This window comes from Eptesicus fuscus, chromosome 18, assembly GCF_027574615.1.
Source record: "Eptesicus fuscus isolate TK198812 chromosome 18, DD_ASM_mEF_20220401, whole genome shotgun sequence".
Lineage (NCBI taxonomy): Eukaryota > Metazoa > Chordata > Mammalia > Chiroptera > Vespertilionidae > Eptesicus > Eptesicus fuscus.
The window spans coordinates 23,561,781-23,584,711 of record NC_072490.1 but is presented as its reverse complement, the minus strand read 5'-3'; the positions used below and the strand labels follow the sequence as shown (position 1 = coordinate 23,584,711).

Genomic DNA, 22,931 nt, shown 5'->3' with positions numbered 1-22,931 from the left:
GTCAAGGGCATGTACCTTGGTTGCGGGCACATCCCCAGTAGAGGGTGTGCAGGAGGCAGCTGATCAATGTTTCTCTCTCATCGATGTTTCTAACTCTCTATCCCTCTCCCTTCCTCTCTCTAAAAAATCAATAAAATATATATTTTTAAAAAGAAGGTCATGTTGTTAACTCAGATGTTACTTTCAGGAGCACAGAAAAAAGCATCGAAGCTTACAGATTCCTGAGGGTATTTTGTTCTTATTTTCTGTCCTGTTCTCAGCATTAGTGAACCAACTTGCTTTGTAAGGTTGTGTAGCATAAGGGTGACAATCCTCCAATGACTGCCTCTCGTTGGAGGTAGAATACTGCTTTGAATTCAATTAGTTCATCTTCTAAAGACCTCCATCCTTGGTTCACATTTGCTGTTTTGTTATTCATCCCTGGAGCCCTGAGGGGCAGGTCCAGCTTTGGTCTTCCCAGGGTCTTTCCTGAGCTCGGTGGTACCTGAGGCCGTACCTGCCAGCCTGCTGCCTGGTCATGCTCTGTCAGCCAAGGCCTACATGCATCCCCAGGACTTGGCACTCTGGGGGTGTTCAGTGAGGACCAGGCGAATCCTTTTTATAAGTCTATTGGGAAGTTTGAGAATGATACTTACTTGAGTTGGGGAAGATATTTACCTGTTATGTGTCACACAGTCACAGAACCTGTATGTAAGAACAAGCCCTTTTTGCTCTCTAGCTGTTCTCTTTTATAACAACTTCAGCACCTCTCAGACTTTGTAGCTTCTTTAGAAACAGCTGCACTGGAGTAGCAGCAGCATCCAGGTGTGAAGATGGGGAAAGGCAAAGGGAGGTCTTGAGAGAGAGGCATTTTCTATCTGAAAATGAGGGTCAAAGGGGGAAAACATAGACTTTAGAATATATTGTTCCTGTTATTATTAAATGTCTTTCACCCAAAGACTTAAAATTATTGACAAATTACTTTTGTAGTTATCAAAATCTGTGTTCTTGGGATGAAAGGAGATTTAGTGTATTGTCCAAAATCATACATAAGGTTCCTACATGAAACCATGGCCTTGCTGATTCAGAAAACAGAATTTTCCAAAATGATATGCAAATTTCAAAACAGAAAATAAAGATGCAGTCTATAGAAATCCAGTAATATGAAATATATTAATATAGTAATTGTCCTGCTCATAACATCTCCAAGCAGAAAAGTTTGCCTTACACTAACATGGGGAGTTATTTTCAAAGCAGAGCATTCTTATAAAAGGCATTTCTGGTTTCTTTCCAACCTTAGTAAAATATGAATTGGAATTTTTATTTGCCTTTACTTCCTGCTTTTGATCTGCTGAGTCCTACATTAAAATCTTACGTTAGAGTTTATCAAATCTATGTTAAATCCATAGATTTTTTTTTCTAATGCATTATTCCAGAAATTTGGGAGGTACAGTAATTAGACACTAATATAAACTCCATTAGCAACAGTTACATAAACGCATCTTGTACTTCATAAGCAGTGTGAGTGTCCACATGGTGAGTTACTGGGCAAGCAGCAGGATGCCTGATTGTGATGCCAAGAGTTATACCTGTGCATTTAAAGGGGATTGTTGAAGTTAAGCCATTTGCAATTATGCAAATTGTGCTGATAAAACCAACCTCTCTAATGAGCCTTGCGTGGTATTGGCATATTAATGTAATATATGCCGAGGAAATAAGATAACTTAAAACAGTTTCCCCTTTGACTCATCTTTTGATGTCCTTCCCCACGTCTGTTTTTGTCTAGTCTGAGATGCTTATTCTAGTAGTTTTACATTAAATATAAATGATTTATCTGCTATAATAATGAATTCTTGAGCCAAGTGCATTGTTTATTTATTTGTTTATTGATGTTTAGAGAGAGAGAGAGTGAGAGGGAGAAACATTGATATGAGAGAAAAACATCAATGGGTTGCCAAACTGGGATCAAACCTGCGACCTAGGTGTGTGCCCTGACCGGGAATCGAACCTACGACCTTTTGGTGCATTGGACAATGCTCAATCAACTGAGCCACACCAGCCAGAGCAAATTGTTTATTGTTGTCATTTTTAAAAAAATGGTTTCCCAAGTGCTTCATAGAAATATTATTTAAAAACAATTCTGGGACAGTGTCAATAGTTGAGAGGACACGAACATACTGTATAGTACCGTCAACCCATGGTCACTGGTGTCAATTCAACACCAACAGGAATCCCCAGTTTGGGGTTGCAATGAAGAAAGAAACTTTATTCAGTGCACACAGCTCAACTGTGATCCAGCACGGCTGTGAGGGCAGCCTGGCCGTGGAACAGCTCAGCAGTGTGACATCTCCTGGGAAGCAGCATGGCTAGACAGCACTGCTTGGGCAAGACACCTTCAGTGTTTCATCTTCACTGTTTCAGCTCCAGCAGGGGAAACAATCTCCAATCTTTGGTGGAAAGGGAAAGTGAGCTCTTTGAGCCGAGGGGAATTGACTTATAAAGACAGAAGTCCCCACCCCTGATCCCTCATGCAAATGAGGACTCCAGAGTCTCCCAGTTTGATTGGTCCCAAGGACACTCTCCTGATTGGTCAGAATAGAGGTGCTCTGCTTGGTTGGGGAAGATGTTAGTTACATACAAGTGGCTAGGGAAAGTCTCAGTCCTCTTGGTTGAAATAGGATTCCAGGCACTACTTTAAGGGCTGGCTCAGGTAGCAGAAACACAGTGCAGGAAGGCAGTTCAGGGCAGGAGGCAGGCAGCCTAGTGCAGGCTTCTCTCTGAAGGGCAGTTTGTGTGAGAGGCCCCTGCGTAGAAATGGCTGCAAGGCTCTGTCTTTAAAATTCGAGCCCCGTTAGTTACCAGGAGCCCTTCTCAGTAGGTATGGTCTTTCACAGGGGCCACAGTACCCATCGGAAGTTACTAAGCTTTCTTTCCCACATCTTTCTGGTTGCAGTGCTTTCCCTCTCCTTGTGCAGATGCCACTCATATGTCAAGGTCTATCATGGTGCTGTGGGAAAAGCAGGGGCTTTGAGGTCAAGGGGAATACCAGTTCCATTGTTGATTAGTTACAGTTCCTTTGTCCTGAATGCCAGATGACCTTGGGAAAGTTGCTTAAGTCTCAGGTCTTCAGTGTTCACGTCGGTCAAACTCCCCTCCCAGGGATTTGGTGAGCATTCAGTGAAATAGATGCAGCAAGTATGTATCTGATGCAGAGGAGGCATTGAATTACTTTCGTTTTGACTCACTCAGCCAACACTTGTACTATTTGTAATCATAACTTGTTATAAAGAAGCAGACCCAGACAGAGATTGGTCCCCACGAGATCTAACGGCACCCCATCATGTTCCTGCTGTCCTCAGTACTATGTGCTGCTCTACATTCATTCATATTGTCAGCTGAATGAAGCAAGACATAGCCGGTTGGCAGGCAGGAGAGTCCACTGCCCGGCCCTGCCCACTCAGCATGCTGGACCCTTCACCTACCTAGCACATTTGCAGGAAGGAGCTCACAGTCCAGAGAACTCCCGTAAGAATAGCTAGAGGGGCTCTTTCACTCGGGAAGAACTTACAGAAATGATGCAAGAGTTGAGGCTTCATGAATGCATGCAATGGACAAGAACTACAAACTGCCATACATTCATTTAATTATGTGTGCACCCTAACTATAAATATATACCCTAAAGTTATAAAAAGACAAAAATTGGCAGTACCTACTCCCAAAGGAAGTGGTGAAAACATTTAATAACAGGTGTGGCAAAGGGAATCATTTTTGCTAAGGTCTGGATGTTTCTTCCTGCCTGGTCTAAGCTTTGCTAGCTATGTGCCTACTTTCTCCTAGGCTGGTTCCCTCTGGAACTCTCCCCTAGACCTCTGCTTCCCCCGCGCCCCTCCCCCCTCCTCCCCCCCCCCACACACATACACATACTCTGCCAATACCTGCTGCTGTTTACTCACAAACCTGAGAGGACTGGATTTTCACTATGCGTGCATTCTCCACCTGGTGTATTAGCCATCTTCATATTTTATATGTCACTCATAAGTAAGAATGGGGCAGGAGGGGATGTTTTTCACTCCCATTATTGGGAGAAGAGCTTCTGTATTGAAGTCCAAGCCACAAAAGGAACATCACCATGGACACCAGGTCACCACCATTAAATATCCCACCACCCTGCCATGGTTGTCAATGACAATGACAATGCCACATGCTATAGTGACTATTGTTGCTCATAGTCCTGGGCCAGCAGCTCTTTATTTATTCTCGGCACTTAGCTCAGCATCCCACTTACACGGCCTCAGAAGATGATTGTCCCAAGAACAAAGGACAGATCCTCCAAGTATTACAGAGCACAGGAGGCCATGAACTTCCCTGTCCAGCCCCTTGATGGATGTGCATTTCTTAAGCCTTGCCTGTATTTTACAGCTAAAAGGTGCATAATTATTTAACCTTTGGTGGTAATTTAAACTGGAAGATGCTTTCAAAAATAATAGTGCAGCCCTGGCCAGGTGGCTCAGTTGGTTGGAGCATTGTCTCATGAACCAAAAGGTTGTGGGTTTGATTCGTAATCAGGTCACATACCTAGATTTCGAGTTCAATCCCCAGTCGGAGTGAGTGCAGGAGGCAGCCGATCAAGATTTTTCTCTCTCTCTCTAAAATCAAAAAATATTCGCGGGTGAGGATTATAAAAAGAAGAATGCACTTGGTTGTTTTTTGGAGCTTCATCAACCAGGCTTTTTAAGTAAAACTAAAATGAGTGATGTGTGTTTGAAGCATTGCCAGTGAACATCTGAAAGGAAGTCATACTCATCCAGCTCATATCGGGCTACCAGAAAATGCTCTGCCAGACCCCTGGGTAAATGAGGAGTCAGCTGTGACATTAACCAGTCACAGTGTCTTCATTGTGCCAGTCCCTTGCATCATTTCATTTAATTCTCGCAACTTTACAGGTAGGAAATTATGGCTCCGTGATGTTTAATATCTTGTCCTAGATGACACAGCTGATGAATAGCAGAACCAGGATTTGAACACGTATAAATCTTGACTCTCTCTGCCCCTGCTCCACCCTGGGTGTAAATCTGTTTTGAACACCTTTCCCCCACAGGTTGTGTGCCTGAGCCTGTGCTTAGTGCTGCTGCTTGGTTTTCTTCCACTCTCCCTGTTACCTCTCCTCTCCTGCCCATTTGTGCCATGACCAGGTTCATTTCATCGCTTGTGTTTATTTTTTAATTTTCTTCTAGTCGAATGAAGGAGGCACAGTTGCCAGTTCTTTGATACTGAGCTGTGACAGCCACCATCCTTGCTTGAATAAGTTCTTGCTTCTTTATATCTCTCATTTGGCTTGACATCAAAGCTGGAAAAGGTTACCAGTGACGAGATGAACCTTTTCAGTATGCGAATTATGTAATAGTACAAATGACTTGATATCAGTATAATTGAGTTCTTGACTATTCATTTTCATCACTGCCTGTTCAATATGTCAAGCTGTAAAATAGACTATTTTAATTTACAGAAATGACTCAAATCTTGAAGAGTGAATGTGAAAGCGCTAAATTGCAAAGTGCAAGCCCCACCGCTGGGCTGTGAACTCCTTGAATATGGTCTGTGTCCTGTAGGTCACTGTGTCCCTAGTTCCTCCTCAGGGCTGCCGGTATGAAAACCTTTGGGTACTCACGATAATTTTCTTGCAACAGTGGAAGTTGATAAATGCTGTGTGACTGACTTTAAGAATCTGGTGCACTTCTTGAGAGGCATATTGATTATGCTTTAGTTTAAATAAGTGCAATCAATCAAAATATGGTGTTCTTTGAGTTATACAAATAATCCAACCTATATTTTGTTTCTATGAAACAATTACTGTGTCAGCCAGTGATAAATACTATAAAGAAAAACAACGCAGAATTTAAAGGAATAAAGAATGATGGATTGGTATTTGTTATTTAGAATGTCATGAAATATAGATGAGTAATATTGTAACGCAAAATATTTAAGTACAAAAAGTTAGAATCTACCCTTAAGGTAAGCATCAATAATTATACCCACTTGAGCCAGGAGAGCTGAATCTGGCTATCCCATTTCCATAGTAATGTTAGAGCCAAAACGATTACTTTCCCCAAAACTTTGGTGAGTAAAATGATTGATCCGCTGTGCCCCAATCCCTTTTTTATTCAAGCTTGGCTCTTAAAGCTAAAGCAAGCATATACAATTTGGAACAAGAACTCAAGATTAGATATTTTAAAATCGTTGATAGGAACATTAAAAATATTCATCATTAGTGATGCATCAAATAGAAGCTGTTTTTTGATCCTCGTAAGTTTTACACTGATCTTCAGATGAAGGCATTTGGGCTGAAATGAGTAAGGTGTGTAGGTGTTGAAACTGCCTGTAAGATGGAGTGGAGGATTTTGTTTAAATGAATGACTGAAAATATGATTTTAAACACTGTGTGCACACATTTATTTGTAGTTTTTCACACTGAAATGACCTTAGTTCAATACTAGCTCCAGTTTCAAGTTCAGTGTTGTACAAGCCTAACTATACCTGAAACTTACCTGAAATGGTTGCTTAAACCATTTCACAGTGATGCGTGATTTTATCATTTTTCGCAAACACATTTGAACTTGAGTAGTGGGAAGTCAGAGGAAAGAGCCTTGGTCTGATTTTGGGGGAGGAGCCTCGTGCACATGTGCAGACTGGTGTGTCGCTGTCAGGTGTAACTCCTGTCTGGATGTTCCCTTTGCAGATGATGCAGTCCCTCAAGGCATTGCTTGAAAATGCAGATGCTGTGTATGAAAAGATTGTGCACTGTCAGAAGGCAGGTAAGTGAAAGCTTGTCTTCCCTTTAAAAATAAAATCAGTAGCATCATATATTTTGCCTCTGATTCACTGGTTCTCAAGCCTGGATAACAAAGTATCTGGTGGGGCAGGGGGAGGGCCTTTTAAAATGTATTGACATTGGCCTGGAGTGTGGTTTAAGGTGTCATAATGGTTCAGAGCTCCCAGATTTTTCTAATGAACAGCCAAAATTGAGGACCTCTGCACTAATCTCTTCGCCTGTGTACCCATGCTGCCAGCCCCTCCTGTCATCCCGACTGTCTAGCACATGGTAGGGAGGGTGAGGCTCGAGCAGGGGTAGAACGGGTTCTTAGAAAGGAGAATAGGCACCAGTTACAACCTCTTAGCACTTTTTAATGCACTGACATTTTCAAATGCTGATGAATTCATTAATTTAACATCCAAGTGTTAAGCTAGAAAATCGTACTCACATAAACCATCTACCTTTAGCTGTGATAAAACCCCAAAATCAAGTGTTCTGCACTGTAATAAGAACAGACAAATTTTGTTTGAGTGTCAGTTTGGAAGATTCTAGTATGGAGAATATTTATAATCCTATCAAATAAAAGAGTAATATGCAGATTGACCATCACTCCAACACACAAGATGGCTGCCCCCATGTGGTCAAAGATCCTGCCCCCATGTGGACACAAGATGGCCACCACAAGATGGCCAGCCAGGGGAGGGCAGTTGGGAGGGACCAGGCCTGCAAGGGAGGGCAGTTGGGAGCAATCAAGCCTCTAGGGGAGAGCAGTTAGGGGTGACCAGGCTGGCAGAGGAGGGAAGTTGGGGGCAAACAGGCTGGCAGGGGAGCAATTAGACATCAATCAGGATGGCAGGGGAGTGGTTAGGGGGTGATCAGGCTGGCAGGCAGAAGCAGTTAGGGGTAATCAGGAAGGCAGGCAGGCGAGCAGTTGGGAGCCAGCAGTCCTGGAGTCCCAGATTGGAGAGGGTGCAGACTGGGCTGAGGGACACCCCCCCCCCCCCGCACGAATTTTGTGCACCGGGCCTCTAGTTCATAAATAAGAATATCCATCCTTAATTTCTAAGGTTTTTGGTTGCTGTTCTTTAAAATTAAGAAATATAACACCTAGCCTGAAAAATATGTCTCTCATATCAGAATGAACTCATTTAAAATACATTAAAGATACATTTTTCTTTGTTGGTGTTTTTGAAGGAATATACACATTAGCAACTAATGAACAGACAAAAATCTCATCTCGTTTTACTCATTTTATAGCAAAACATTATTAGCAAAATGATCTTTCTACTTCTGGGGTAATATTCCCTACAGCCACAACTCAAACAAGTTACTTCAAACAGTATTTTTATCATTCCACTCCACTACACAGAATATCTAGAAGCTTGCTGGAGAGTCTGTTGAATCAAATCTAAACTTCTGACTTCCACACAAGGTCATCTACCCACCCATTTTGGCAATGTTATAGAAAAGTCATTCATTCAATCATCTGCTCATTTGATAAATATGTTTTAAGGTACTTGTAAGAGCACTTGCTTATCAAAAAATGAACAAGATTCGTTTTTGCCTTCGAGAACCTTCCATTTGGACAGGATGAAAGGAGTCACACACAATTGAATGTGCTGAGAACTTACTGTTTCCTCGGGAGTCTGAGCTCGGTTTGTGAGGCAGTGGGAGCCTTTGGTTTTTGTCTGTCTGTTTTTCTAGCAGCATGGGAGAGAGATTGAGCTGTAAGATGATGATCATCATAGCTGTGTGCAGAGCGTTTTCGTGGGCAGAGCCTGATGGGGAGGCGGTTGGGAGCAGAGAGGAAGAAAGGAAGTGATGGTGCCCATCAGCCTGGCCTTTGGCTGCCACCCCTTCTCCATTCCCTGTGTGTTTCTGTTTAGTTGAATTTTCATGAGCCACCCTTCTGGTAGGACTTCCCTCTCCCTCCTCTCTGCCTGGTGGTGCTTTGCTTCTTTTTGTCTCAACGGTCTTCCAGGAGACCTTTCATGTGTCCGGGATTATGTTACCTAACCATTCTGTTCAGCCCTTCAAACATGAATACAGGGTTTTGTTCAGCCGATAGAGCTTCTTCAGTTATTGTGTATTCTACTCACGTATTCCACCTTCCAGATAGGATAGTAACCTCCTGTGGCACCAGGTTTGCATATTGAGTTACCCTCCGGATTTTACCCATGACATCTGTTCTCACATTCTGCTCCAATATTAACTGACTGTGATTTGACTTTTATTAAGTATTCGATTCTATTAAATGCATGTATTTAATGCTATGAGAAGTGTGGACTATTAGAATTTGAAACTACATTTATCAGAAAAAATAACTTTATTTAACGATATGTCAATTCTTTGCAACTTCATTGGTGTATGAAGTTTGATAATTTCTAACATAAAGCAGCTTTATGTTGTTCTTCTATTTGATTTCAGTAAGGGATATATTTGCTTGTATTTAAAAAACTGAAATCTATGAAGGATTTTTTCTTGGTGGGCAGGGCAGAGAATCACCAGTGTGTAATGGTTTGTGCTGCTCTGGGTTTAAAGATCTTTAGAAGCATATAACAATTATTTTATTTTCTAATTAAATTTATTGGGGTGACATTGGTTAATAAGATTATATAGGTTTCAAGAGTATAATTCTAAGATACATCATCTTCATATTTCATTGTGTTCCCACCACCCAAAGTCAAATCATCTTCGACACCATATACTTGGCTCCCTTTTCCCTTTACTATACCCCTCGCCCCCTTCCCTCTGGTAACCACCATACTGTTGTCTGTGCCTATGAGTTTCAGTTTTATATCCCACATATGAGTGAAATCATATGGTTCTTAGCTTTTTTTGCATCCACATTGTCGCAAATGACAGTATTTCATCTTTTCTTATGGCTGAGCAATGTTCCCTTGTATACTTGTACCACGTCTTTAATGATGGTCTTGTGGTTTCGTAGTTGCTGCTGACCGCCTACACAGCCCTTGTACTATCCCAGTGCTTATTTTAGAGGCCCTGATCTCTTGTTTCTCACATTTACAGTTATCATAGGGCATACAGTTATTAGTCATATGAAGAATTGCTCATTTGTGTTGGGCTTAAATCATTTGCATAAGATTTTACTTTTCGTAAGTAATTGCTGTTCTGCTTGCATAACTTTAATCTTGCAATGACAAAATGAAGATATGGGTCACCAAAGTGCTGCAAGAGAGGATTATTTCAGAAGCATTTCAAACTTTCAAACACTAATTTTCATTCTTACTGATTAACCGTCATTTAAACAATTAAGTACAAACAAAGAGGTCCACTGTTAAAAAATGTGTCCGGTTTGGACAGGTTCAGACTCCGGACTATGCAGTTGATTTTTTTTGGAGATAGAAACGTGTGTGCTGGTGTTACTGAGAAGTGGGAGTGAGGCAGGAGAGGAAGATAGAGAAGAGGTCTCCAGCCCAGGCAGGCGAGGACCCTTCCAGCAGACGGCCCAGAGGGACAGACTGCAGGGAGGACAGAGGGAACCGCCAGGCGGTGGGCAGTTGGGGAAGTCTCGGCAGCTCTCTCTCTTAAGAAGAGAATATGGCAGCGCAGAGGGTCAGAGGGCTCAAGAGAACCATGTTCCCAGGAACAGGAAAGATCCAGTGAAGAGGTGAAGAGGAAGACATTAAAAGATGAGATGGCATGAAGGATGGAGAAAGCGAGGAGGCAGGCATCAAGTACAGTCATGACCTTAGGAAGAGGGACCATTATCTCTCAGATAATGCGGAGAGCTATAGTTCAGAGGGATTCCGAGGACGAGAGGAGTGCTTTCCTTTGAGAAGGTGGACAAGGAAGTACTTGCTGCCCTAGAATACAGCCTCGGGCTGCGGAGGTAACGGAGGGAACTAGGACAGGACGAGAGTGTGGGAGGGAGCCCTTGTTCAGCCGGAGGTCGGAGGTGCCAGTAAAGGGACTAGTTAGATGGGGCGAGGGTGATGCAGGATGAGTGGGTCTGGGCCGCCGCATGAGTGAGACAAATAAGTAATAAGTGGCATGGCTATGCGAGAGTGTGTACACAAATTAACAAGCGCAGTCAAATACACTCCCACACTCACTCGAAACCCAGCAAATGCCTGTTCTTCCAAGGAATAGCAAAGCAGGTGACTAGAAGGGAGCATGTGCAGGGCAGCCGATAAGGAAGCTGCAGCGGGAGAAGCATCAGAAATTAGCCAGATTCTCTCAGGAGAAAAGTCTTTTCCACTTTCTAATCTCAATCAATCTCTCTCTCTCTCGCTCGCTCTCTCTCACCAAAAAAAGTGGACTATCATTGAATTTTAATTTGCTTTTTAGTCACTTTATTGATCTGTTTCATAAAGGATAGGAAGATGATCTAGAAAGAGACTCACACTGGGGGGATGGGGTTTGACCAGCGATGTGAGTCACACTGCAGACCACCCCCACCAGCCCAGAGCTCCGTGGCACCAGGTGCCTCTGAGGGTAAAGGCGGGGATACCAGAGCTGTCCCAGGGCCGGGTTAGGAAGTAATGAGACCCCGAGAGACTGCCTGTGTCCTGCCAGTAGGGAGGTTAAAAATAGCAAAGTTCTCAACCTTCGTATGCGAGTTTAATAGGTGACACTTGAAAAGAAAGCTAAACAATATAAGCATGTTACTTAGAAATGTAGACTAAAGAAGGAAACAAAACTCAGCCAAAGGGGTTGAATGTAACTGCTCCTGGAGATGGGGAATGAGGACAATTATTTGGCTCTTTAAACGATGTGATGCAGAATTCGGATAAAAATTAAATTACTAAATTTAAGAAAGGATGGAAGGAATCAGGAAACAGAAGCTGCCACAGGAATCCCTGACTAAAGATGTCCCCAGAGAAGTCCGGGGCCGTACTCACAGGGCTTCGGGACAGTGTTGGGTGTTAGGCGAGGTTACTGCCCAGGACCCCTGCTGGACTCGCCAGCTTTGTGGGCAGGCCCGGTGCCCAGGGGACGTCTGTGTGCCATGAGGGTGAGAGCCTGGTTCCTCATCTGGTCAGAGAATTGGTTCTCATTCTTTCACAAATGATGGAAGGAAAGTCAAGGTCAAATGAAAGAAAACCCAGCTTTTCCCTCCCCCGACCCACTTAAATAGAAGCTTCTTTTTAGAAGTTCTAAGGCAGTCAGTCTCATGCGTGGCAGGGTTGCATCATTACGGAGGAGGAGGAAAGTGGGATATAAGGCAACTTTCCAAATAATGAAAGCTTTCATTACCCTCCATTTTAATCAGTTTAATGAGAACTTTTCTATAATGGATTCCGTACATCCCTGCTTTCTTAAATTTGCTTTGCCAAAACTAATTTGAGTTTTCGATGACTCTGGGTCATCTTGAGGGGCATCTATTATTATTATTATTATTATGTGGCCATTTCCCTGAGAGCCTTTACATTTTGGGATACCCTTAACCTGCACAGCCAATGAATGGCCTCGCTCTGTCTCTTAAGATTCCATACCCAGGGTTAATAGTTAAATTCCATCTCATTCAAATTTCACTTCCTACTGCTAATTGGTACTGCATTTCCGACTGTCTGTTGTACTCCACTTGTTTTTTTCCTACTAATTTACTGCTTCTAGTCTGCGGAGCAGTTGGCATCTCCCCTGTGACCAGGCTTGATGGATTTCTTTTACCTAAAAGCAGATGAGAGCTTGACGCCTTCCCCTGTGGGGAGAAGAAGCAGGCTGTTGGGCAGACCTACGAGACTTGGATTTGATTGCTCAGAGACCTTTTTTATTTTGCAAACTCCTTGGATCTCTGTGTGTTTTTAGGAGCGGGGGTTACCAGATAAGCAACCTGTCACCATATATCACTTGGTTTGCTCACATCATTATCTTGCCCGACAGAGTAAACATAAATCATCTGGAAGATTTGTTCTGAGAGCACTGCACAAGTGTTCCGTTTGAAAATGTTTACAAAAGGAGACCTGGGAGCCTATAACTTTTGTTTTCATTTATGTCGGGATGTTTCTCAGCTCCATTTTACAGCCAGAGGAGGTTCTTCCCATGTTCTTGTGCCTTCTGTGCCGTCCATGTCCTGCTGTATGATACTAGGTTAGTCATTTGACTCCTCTCTTGCCTGATTTTCCTCCTTCCAGGTGACATGGGATTGTGATTCCCTACTGGCCCCATCGGCTCTAAAATGCAGTGATCTGAGATTGATGTCTAATTTTGGAATGGCTTCATCAGTTACTTAAAAAGACCACCAGCTTAAAGAAATGAGCCCATACAGCGGCATGGGATACATAAATTACAGCCCAGCAACATGAGTTTCAAGGAGGAAAGTTAATGCCTGAGTTTGAAGGTGGAGAGTGACCACTGAAGGCAAGACTTAAGGACCAAGCCGGGTGCCCGTAACTCCTTTGGAGCCCTCGGCATCTTCCCTGTTCTTAAGGACCAGGTGCCGAGTCACCACATCCTTCCCTAGGTGCTCTCCTAGCACACAGTTAGTGAAGCCATGGGCAGCCAGGAAGCATGGAGGTCTTCAGGGCTGGCCAGCCTGTCTTCCCCCTGGATTCTCCCAAAGGAACTTCCATCACTCATAAGAGAGGGTAGAGGGAATGGTCACAAAGGTGACAACTAGGCCAATCCAGGGCAAAACTTCAAAATAAGCAAAGGGTTTTAGAAACCCACGCTGTCTCCCCACACCCCACCACCTTCTCTGCCCATCACCCATCCTGCTTCCAGATTCCCCAGTCAGCTGTCCTACTAATAGTAATTCTCCTTATGGAATGCAATTTTTTTGTATCACCCCAATATGGAATCTTTGGGGGTCTAGCTCAGGAATATGCATTTGAATGAGCACATTCAGGCTGAGAACCTCTCTGTAGAGGGTGGAGCACAGCAGGCCCTCTCCTGGTTCATGCTCATCTGGGAGCTCTTTGCCCTCAAAGGGAACAAGTAATTGTTCATGCTCAGACATGCACTCGCTTGAGTGATTGATTGGTAGTGGGGCCACTAAAGAGTTAGGGACAGGCTTGGAGACTCACTGATTGACTTGTCTGTCTCCTTTACCCTCCCTATTCACATACTTCTCCCAGCAATGGAACATGGATGCCTGCAATGTTAGAATAGGAAGAAGTTGATTGTGAAGGTCTGATGTAGGTGTGGTGAGTATGAGATCATAGGAGGATGGTGTCTTAGTCCGTGCTAGCTGCTATAACAAAATACTATAGACTGGATAGCTTATAAACAACAGAAATTTATTTCTCACAGGTCTGGAGGCTGGGAAGTCCAAGGTCATGGTGCCAGGAGGTTTGCTGTTGTGGCTTGTGAGGGTCCACTTCCTAGTTCATAGACGGCAACATCTCGCCGCGTCCTCCTTGGTGGAAGGTGCTAGGGAGCTCTCTGGGCTCCCTTTACAAGAACGCTAACCCATTCATGAGGGCACCACCCTCTTGACCTAAGCACCTCCCCAAAGCCCCACCTCCTAATACCATCACATTCAGCATTAGGATTGTAACATGTGAATTGGGGGGAGGGGGAGGCACAAAAACATTCAGAACATAGCAGGTGGTCAAATGGAAATAGCTAATAAGTTGTTGAGGCAACTCTAATGAAGCTTGGGATGGATTCAGGCTTACAGACAGAGATAGAATTGGTGTCATCCAAATGAAAACTCACTTGATTGGATGAGTTCTCCAAGGAGGAAAGGGTTGGAGGAAATAGAGAAAATCCTGAGATATGATTATGAGTCTACTAGAGGCCGAGTGCACGAATTCGTGCATGGGTGGGGTCCCTCAGCCTGGCCAGCCCGGCGGGGCCAGCTGGTGGGGAGGGACCACGGGAGGTTGGCCAGCTGGCCCGTCCCCAATCGGGGCCAGGCTGGCCAGAGGGGGAGGGGCCACAGGAGGTTGGCTGGCCCAGGGAGGGACCATGGGAGGTTGGCCAGCTAGGGGGAGGGACTGGGGAAGCAGTCATTACCTTCTAACCTGCCCTGTAGTTTGCCTACATCTGTTGCTTATTGAGCATCTACTTCCAAATAGAATGTCAGCTCTTTAAGGGCAGGGATCTGAGTTTATGCATAACATGTCCCACATGCCAGGAAAGCTAGCCTGGCACAAAGCTGGCACTCAGTAAATATAGTTTGAATTGAATTGAACATCAAATGTTGCATTTATTTATTCATTCATTCATTCACCAGACATTTATTAGATCCTTACTCTCAGTCTGACGGAAGCTGGGGACTTCACTTCCCTGCCCTCGGGGGGTGGATGTGGGAGGTGAGCATGTGGGAGACTGTCACCGCTCAGGGTGCCATCCAGTCGTGACCCATGCTAGTAGCAGCTGTGATAAAGAGCAGCGATGAGGTCGGAGGTGCAGGCAAGGGAACAGCACAAACCCAGAAGCTTTAACATGACATTGAGCCAGCAGCCGTGTGTCTTAGTCTGCATGAAAAGAATTTTGGTGGCAGAACTGTCACAAGCAAAGTCTCAAAAAAAAAAAAAAAAAACTGAGAAAACTATTAACAATACATACCAGAAAGGGCTAATATCCCTAATGTGTAAGAAACTCCAAAAATCAGTAAGCTAAAGGCCAACAACCCCAATGTTCGTTTTCTTTGCAAAGAATAGGAACACAGTTCATGATAAGGAAATTCAAAAGACTCTAAACAAAATGAAAAGATGTTCAGCCTCATTTTAAAAGATGCAAACCTGTCCCAGGTATAGGAAATAAATACAATTATGAACAAAAAGCCTCAATTGCTGCCTTCATGGAGCTGAAATCTAGTTGTGGGAGATTAAAAAAAAAAATACAGAGACGTGTATCGGACAGCGATGAGTGTTTTGAAAACAGTGAGGCAGATAAGGAGATAGGGTGCCAGAATGGGCCTCTTAAATGAAGTGCTCCACAAAGACCTCCGTGAACCAGTGACATTTGTGCTGAGATGTGATCGGAGGTGGAGAGCAAGCTTTTCAAACATCTGGAAAGGGCTTGTCCCGGGAAGAGGGGCCACTGAGGCGAGGCCTTGAGGTGAGAGCACTTGGTGTGCAGGAGGAACCTGCAGGCCAGTGAGGCTGCGGTGCTGTGAGGAGGGGAGGGCCAGGTGGCCGGGGAGGCCAGACCCTGGTGAGGATGCTGGCCCTGTGCTCAGGAAGATGAGAGGTCATTCTGACGGTCTGAGCAGAGGAGTGGCTACGCCAGCATGGGGCGGGGGTCTGGGCAAGTGCAGATGCTGGAAGACCCCGCAGGAGTCTTGTACAACACCCCCCCCACACACACCCCGAACAGTGACTGCAGCTTGGGTGGTTGTCAGAAGTTGAGTAAATGAGGTATTTCAAGGAGATGCCTTTTTTGAGCATTTTTTCATGCATCAGTTCCAAACTTTTGACTCAAGGACCCCAAAGCTCCAGCACACACAGGTCATGACGGGTTGGTGAGAATATGGGAGAAACCGACACTGGCACATTGCTGTACTTTGGGTTCACACCCAGGGAAGGCCATATGGCAGTAAGTTTCAGAATTGCACATGATAGACACTTTGAAATAGCAATTCCATTTTTCAGAGTTTATGCAGATATGATCATGTACTTGGGGAAAGACATGTACACGATTCCCTGTAACACTTAGAACAACCTAAATGTTCAGTAGGAGGCCCTTGTTAAATACATTATGATAGCTGCATAGAATGGAACATTACGCTACCATAAAAAAAAGAATGAAATACGGGGTAGGGCAAAAGTAGGTTTACAGTTGTTCATATGGAAAATAATACAATAATTAATAATAATACAAGAATAAGCTCTGTGTTTCACATACTCACAATTACAAACCTATTTTGGCCCCACCCTGTATATATATTCACCTACACACAACATATATACAGATATATGGCAGATCTTTAGTATATATACAAGTAAAGAGTATATAAATATACAGTAAACATGTATATCTTACTTGTGTGTATACGTAAGATGTAGTTTTAAAAGGCAAGGCAAGCAGTGTGTGCTCTTTACTAGTTTTTGGTGTAAGAGGTGAGAGAACGGAGCCCTGGGTGCGTGCTTGTCAGTGCCTCCCTTTCTGAAAGGATATGTAAGAGGGAATAATGGTTGCCGGACCGGAGGGGAGCAAGGAGACGGAGAGATAGGGAAGAGAAAGATAATTAAAATAAAAGTATACCCGTTTCTATTTTTCAAAGTATTGAGCCACATGATTATACTGTCTTCGTAAGGTAAGAAGAGGTGTAAAAAGAAAGGGAGATGAGGAACAGTGAGGTCATGAGAGTCTTGGTGATGGTGGCCATGCCCAACTGGCCGAGGAGGAGTCGATTTAACAGTGTAACGGGGGTGAAGAAGCCTTTTTATTTCTCAGTGAAATGAAGTGAGGAGGGTCCTGCAAAACACTCTTCCTCTGTGATCAGGTGAGTCACGTGGCCATGTGCTTGGAATGGTGGTGTGGTGATTAGATACCACAAAAGACCACAAGTCATGCTACTTCGTCTTACCTAGACTTACCCAGGTGGAACCTGCTGGCAGAGCAAGTAGAACATTCTCCCTATAATCCATTCACAATTACACTGCTGTGGCTGTGGCGTCTCAGGGAGCGTGCCATCCATCTGGGTTTCGTGGATATATTTAAGAGACCTGGTTTATCTCTTCCACCTCATGTGGAACGGGATTTAACAGCTCAAAATCCATCTTAAAATAGTTTGGTTTTTGTTAATGCCAAGATTGTTTGGGAAGAAGGCCAAGAAAAAGAGACTACCAACTGGAACTATATGCAAACTAATTAGGCATTTCCATGTTCCATGGGATTATGGTATAAACACCCACGTTTCCGCGGCACCCCAAACTTCAACCGCTGGCATTCTGGGGCAAAGGATAATTTACGGAGGATGAATACTTTAACAAGGACTTATGTAAACTAGTTGGAAAAATGATGAGATATCCATATTTTGTTTTCAAGATACTTTGATGTTGTGCCACAAGACACATGCAGACCATGTTATATTGCAGTACTTTTGATACTGTTGATAAACTGACCTCTTGAATGAGATCCCAAATAGACCTGTGTTATATTTCATTTTCCAGAAACTAGCTCACTACACCAATTAGGGACATTTGAAATAAATTAAAATTTTAAATATATATTATGAGTATATTTAAAAATTATACTTCTAAAAATTTTTAGCCAAATGCTACATGGTATATTTTAGGTTCATATCATTTATATTGGTAGAGAAAATCCCAACCAGAATGTTTGAAAGGTTATCTGCTTTATGTTTGGCAAGAATAAATGGCATCCGTTTCAATTGAAGAGGAAATGATGCCATGTTTCTGACTGAAACCCCCTTCCCTTCAAAGCAAAAGCCTCTCTCATATCTTAGTATTATATAGGTCATATGTTTTTTGTTTATTGTTGACAGTATCACAGATGTCTCCCATTTTTCCCCCTTTACCTCCCTCAACACAGCCCCACCCACCAGGCCTTCACCACACTATTGCATAGGAGTTCTTTGGTTAATCTCTTCCCGTCCTCCTCGCCCCCTCCCCTCTGAGATCTGTCAGTCTGTTCCATGCATCTATGCCTCTTGACCTATTTTGTTTGTCAGTTTATTTTGTTCATTAGATTCCACATATAAGTGAGATCACGTGATACTTGTCTTTTTCTGATTGGCTTATTTTGCTTAGCATAATAATCTCCAGGTCCATCCATGTTGTCCCAAAGGGTAAGAAGTTCTTCCTTTTTATATCTGTACTAGAGGCCCGATGCACAAAATTTGTGCAAGGGTAGGCCTTCCTTCCCCTGGCTGCCGGCACCAGCTTCCCTCTGGCACCCGGGAGCAGGCTTCCCCTGGCTGCCAGCAGCTGGCCCCACCCTCCACCCACACCCACCTTGGCCTGGCGCTACCTGCGTCTGCCGCCATCCCCTTTTCTTCCCCCCTCCCCCACATTGATTGCCCCACCAGCCGGTGGCCTGGCCCTCCCTCTGCAGGGTGATCATGGGGCAATGGTGGGGGCCCCCCCCCCGACCAATCACATCACACCCGCCTTGGCTGGCCTGGCACCAGTGCATGTCATAGCATGGTCGTCCAGGCGGTCATTCTGCTGTTCAGCCTTTCGGTCGATTTGCATATTATGCTTGTGTTATTATAGATCGTATTCCATTGTGTAAATGTACCATAGCTTTTTTATCCACTCATCTACTAATGGGCACAGGCTGTCTGAACACAGGGGTGCACATATTCATCCTGATTGGTGTTCCGGGAGGCTTAGGATATATTTGCAGAAGTGGGATAACTGGGTCAAATCACAGTTCCATTTTTAATTTTTTGAGGAAACTCCATACTCTTTTGCATAGTAGCTGCACCAGCACTTGTTGTTTGTTGATTTACTGATGGTAGCCATTCTGGCAGGTGTGAGGTGATACTTCATTGTAGTTTTTAAAAATATATATTTTTATTGATTTCAGAGAGGAAGGGAGAAGGAGAGATAGAAATATCAATGATGAGAGAGAATCATTGATCAGCTACCTCCTGCACGCCCCACACTAGGGATCGAGCCTGCAACCCAGGCATGGACCCTGACCGGGAATGGAACCGTGACCTCCTGGTTCATAGGTCAACGTTCAACCACTGAACCATGCCGGACAGGCCCTCATTATACTTTTTGTTACTGTTCTAAAATCTTTATTATTGAGAGTATTACAGATGTCCCCTTTTCCCCCCGTTGTCCACCTCTACCTGGTTCCCTCCCCACCCCAGGCCTTCATCACCCTACTGTCTATACGTAAGATCTTTGGGTCCCCCAAAGCCACCCAGTGCTGGGAGTCCAGGTAAATTCACACGCCAGCCCTTTAAGTGGAACACCGGGGTCTCTTAGCCACAATCCCCGCTGGTTTTTACTGCCCCAAATTACAGGGACTTCTCTCCCCAGCTCTGGAACCCTGGGCTGGGGGTCTGGTGTGGGGCTGAGATCCCTTGCTCCTCCAGGCGGCCTCTGCAGAAACCATCTCCCGCCCAATTAAAAAGTAGCACACGTGGGTGTCAGACCAGCCTGTTCCATGCCTCCCCCCTCCTACCAGTCTCAGTGTGCTTTCTTCTCTGCTTCTCTAGTTGTAGGATTTCCATTCAGTCAACTTTCAGGCTGAATGATGGTTGTTCTGTATTTTGGTTGTAATTTTGAAGTGGTTGTGGGAGGCAGCGAGTACAGGCGTTTACCTAAGCCACCATCTTGGTTCTCCTCCACCTCATTGTGGCTTTCATTTGCATCTCTGTGATGATAAGTGACTTTGAGCATTTTTTCATATGTCTCTTGGCCATCTGTATGTCTTCTTTGAAGAAGTGTCCATTCAGGTCTTTTGCCCATTTTTAAATTGGATTGTTTGTCTTCCTTTGAGTTCTTTATATATTTTGGAAATTAATCCTTTATCAGATGTTTCATTGGCAAATATGTTCTCTCATGCAGTGGGCTCACTTTTCATTTTGATGATGGTTTCTTTTGTTGTACAGAAACTTTTTAATTTGATGTAGTCCCATTTGTTTATTTTTTCCTTGTTTTTTTTTTTTTTTTTTGCCCTAGGAGATGTATCAGTGAGATGTCTGAGAGTTTACTGCATATATTTTCTTCAAGGATTTTTTATTATTTTGTGACTTAAACTTAATTTTTTTTACCGATTTTGAGTTTATTCTTGTGTATGGTGTAAGTTGGTGGTCTGGCTTCATTTTTTTGCAATGTACCTGTCAAATTTTCTCAACATAATTTATTGAAGAGACTTTTTTACTCCCTGTATTCTCTGACCTCCTTTGTCAAATATTAATTACCATTGTGGTGCAAGTCGATATCTGGGGTCTCTGTTATTTTCCATTTATATAAATGCCTGTTCTTGTGCTAGTAATAGTTTTAGGGTTAGGATAGGATATGGCTGTTTGGTTTTTATTTAAGTTTATCTGTGATGAGAAGCAGGAAATTTGATGAGAAGTGGAAATTTCTCTTCACTACATTCCATTTTATGCAGTTGTACTAACATTCTTAATTACATCATCTTAGAAAATTTACACTCATTTATTAATTTTTATAAAACATGTTACTTGTGTCAGCATTACATTTCATTGTTTTGTCATTAAGCCTCTCCAAGGAAAGCCTTTACAATATTTAAGTTATAAACTATTTTAAAATAATAATTGAAAAATTACATGAAACCAACACATACCAGTATAAAAAAATCTGAGCTGTTTAGATTTTTGAGAGAGGACATGGAAAGAAGCAATAACTTTCTAAAATATACTTCTTTACATAAAAGCGAAATAATAAACTTTTGTGAAATTTAACATTATAACTAAACCAAAAGGTTAAATGATTGGTGCAATCCCCACCGTGGACCCATTGCCAGGCCTTGTTTTTTGGTCCCATGGCCTGTGTCTTCCATTCCCTGTAGACCAGACTGAGCTAAACTCGTGTGGAAATCACATGAGTATAGATTTTCCATTTGTCCTTTCCCTGCTGTTTCATGGTTTGCTGTCTATCTACTTAGTTCTCAAGTTCATTACCACAAAGGAATTTAAGCAGATTTTCTTCTTGGCTAACATTCCAGAAGGAAAATAACCCACAGCTTTTTCACTTGGAACAGAGACTTGGGGTCATGGGGTCATTGTAGGGTTTGGGCCCAGAGCAGGAAAGGCTCAGAGAGAACCCTCTGGCAGAAGAGCAGCCTCAGCCAGGCCCAGCCAGGCCTGTGTGTGAGACATAACCATTCTCTGCTTTCTGGACATCACTCACCCCAAGCTTTAGGCCATGTTCCCATGTGCATCGTTGGATGTGGATGTATGCTCACAGCCTTCAACTTTAATGCCCTTAAACACATTGTATATTTTGACTGTTAAATAATATGGCACATCACAGTTATATAACATGTCACACTTTTCAAAAGACTATTTACCTAATTATTATTGATTTTCAAATGAAGTTTACTAAAACTTAACAAAGATTTTCATTTCTTTGGCCAGAATTAACTGTTACCTCATGTCTTACTTTGATGCAATGATTTAGTAGAATCAAGGACTCCTGCTTCCCTCCCCTACCCCTACCTCTTAATACTGGTATTTGACCCAAAATGTTACGTTTCACCATTAAAAATCATGGGCAAGGCCATGCTTTATTTGAGGCTCTTATAATGCCATTTAGTTCAAAACAGACTAGATTGGGCCATTAACTAATAGAAAAATACAAGTATTTATGTTAAACAACTAACTTTAAGGTAATGTAACATCTACACGTGGCTCTAAAATATACACATTTATGATGAAGATCCTAGAAATATACAGGGAAGTAGAACTTGTTCCTGAAAAAAGAAAACAACCCCACTTAACTCCCTCATTATTACTGTCCTGGTTTCTATTTCTGAACCTGAAGATTGTTTTCACAGTGGGAATTCTTGTCACTAAGCAGCAGCGACTCAGTCAAGAACCTGCCTCCCTCTCGTTTGGCACCAGTGCCTGGCCGTAGCTCTCTGTAAGTCCCCAGGCAGTGTCGGGCCATGCAAGCTCACAGCCACATTCTGTAACAACATTTAATCTTTTTTGGCTCAAATCTGTAATTTTTAAACTTTTAAATAATTGATTTTGTAGCTAGTCATCACAAAAGAAATTTTCATTAAAGTTCTCATTATTTTCAAGATTGTAGATTTTTCTTACCTATAATTAATTCATCAATGAAAAGTAGTTGTGCTTTGGCACTAGAAAGCCCCTATTTCAGCGCCTAATGCAGAGGTGGGCAACATCTGGCCCACCAGCTGTAAAAGGCCCACAAAATCATTTGGCCTGGCCCTGCCAAGACATTAGGAGTGAGTTAATTAAATGTTTGACCAAATGGAGCAGGCTAATTTTTCAATTGATAAATTTTTGTGTCCCGAGAATGATGTTATAAATATCCAAATGGCCCTTATCTTCCTTGTTATGTAACTTTCCAATATAATTGCTTACACTTTTATAACAGGTGCAAGGGCAATCTACTGCACATTAGGAGTATTTGCTACCTTCTCATGTTCTATCTAGACATTTAAGTGAAAATGCAAGATCGACTTCCTCAGGTTTTCAGAAATTTATTCTTTTCAGTGTATTTTTTTGAGATTAGGTAATCTAACCCTAAATTACCAGTTGTTTGTAATTTATTTTGTAACCTTTCATATTATAGTATATAGTTCG

General features: G+C 43.0%; 1 protein-coding gene across 2 annotated transcripts in view; it reads left to right on the top strand.

The window, feature by feature from the left end:
• PLCL2 (phospholipase C like 2) overlaps positions 1–22,931 on the top strand; it is a 163,446-nt gene that overhangs the window by 123,458 nt on the left and 17,057 nt on the right. For both annotated transcript variants that reach the window (XM_008153400.3, XM_054729770.1), the window contains exon 5: positions 6,716–6,791. In XM_008153400.3, coding sequence (XP_008151622.2) covers positions 6,716–6,791 — 76 coding nt within the window. The remainder of the gene's footprint in view (positions 1–6,715; positions 6,792–22,931) is intronic.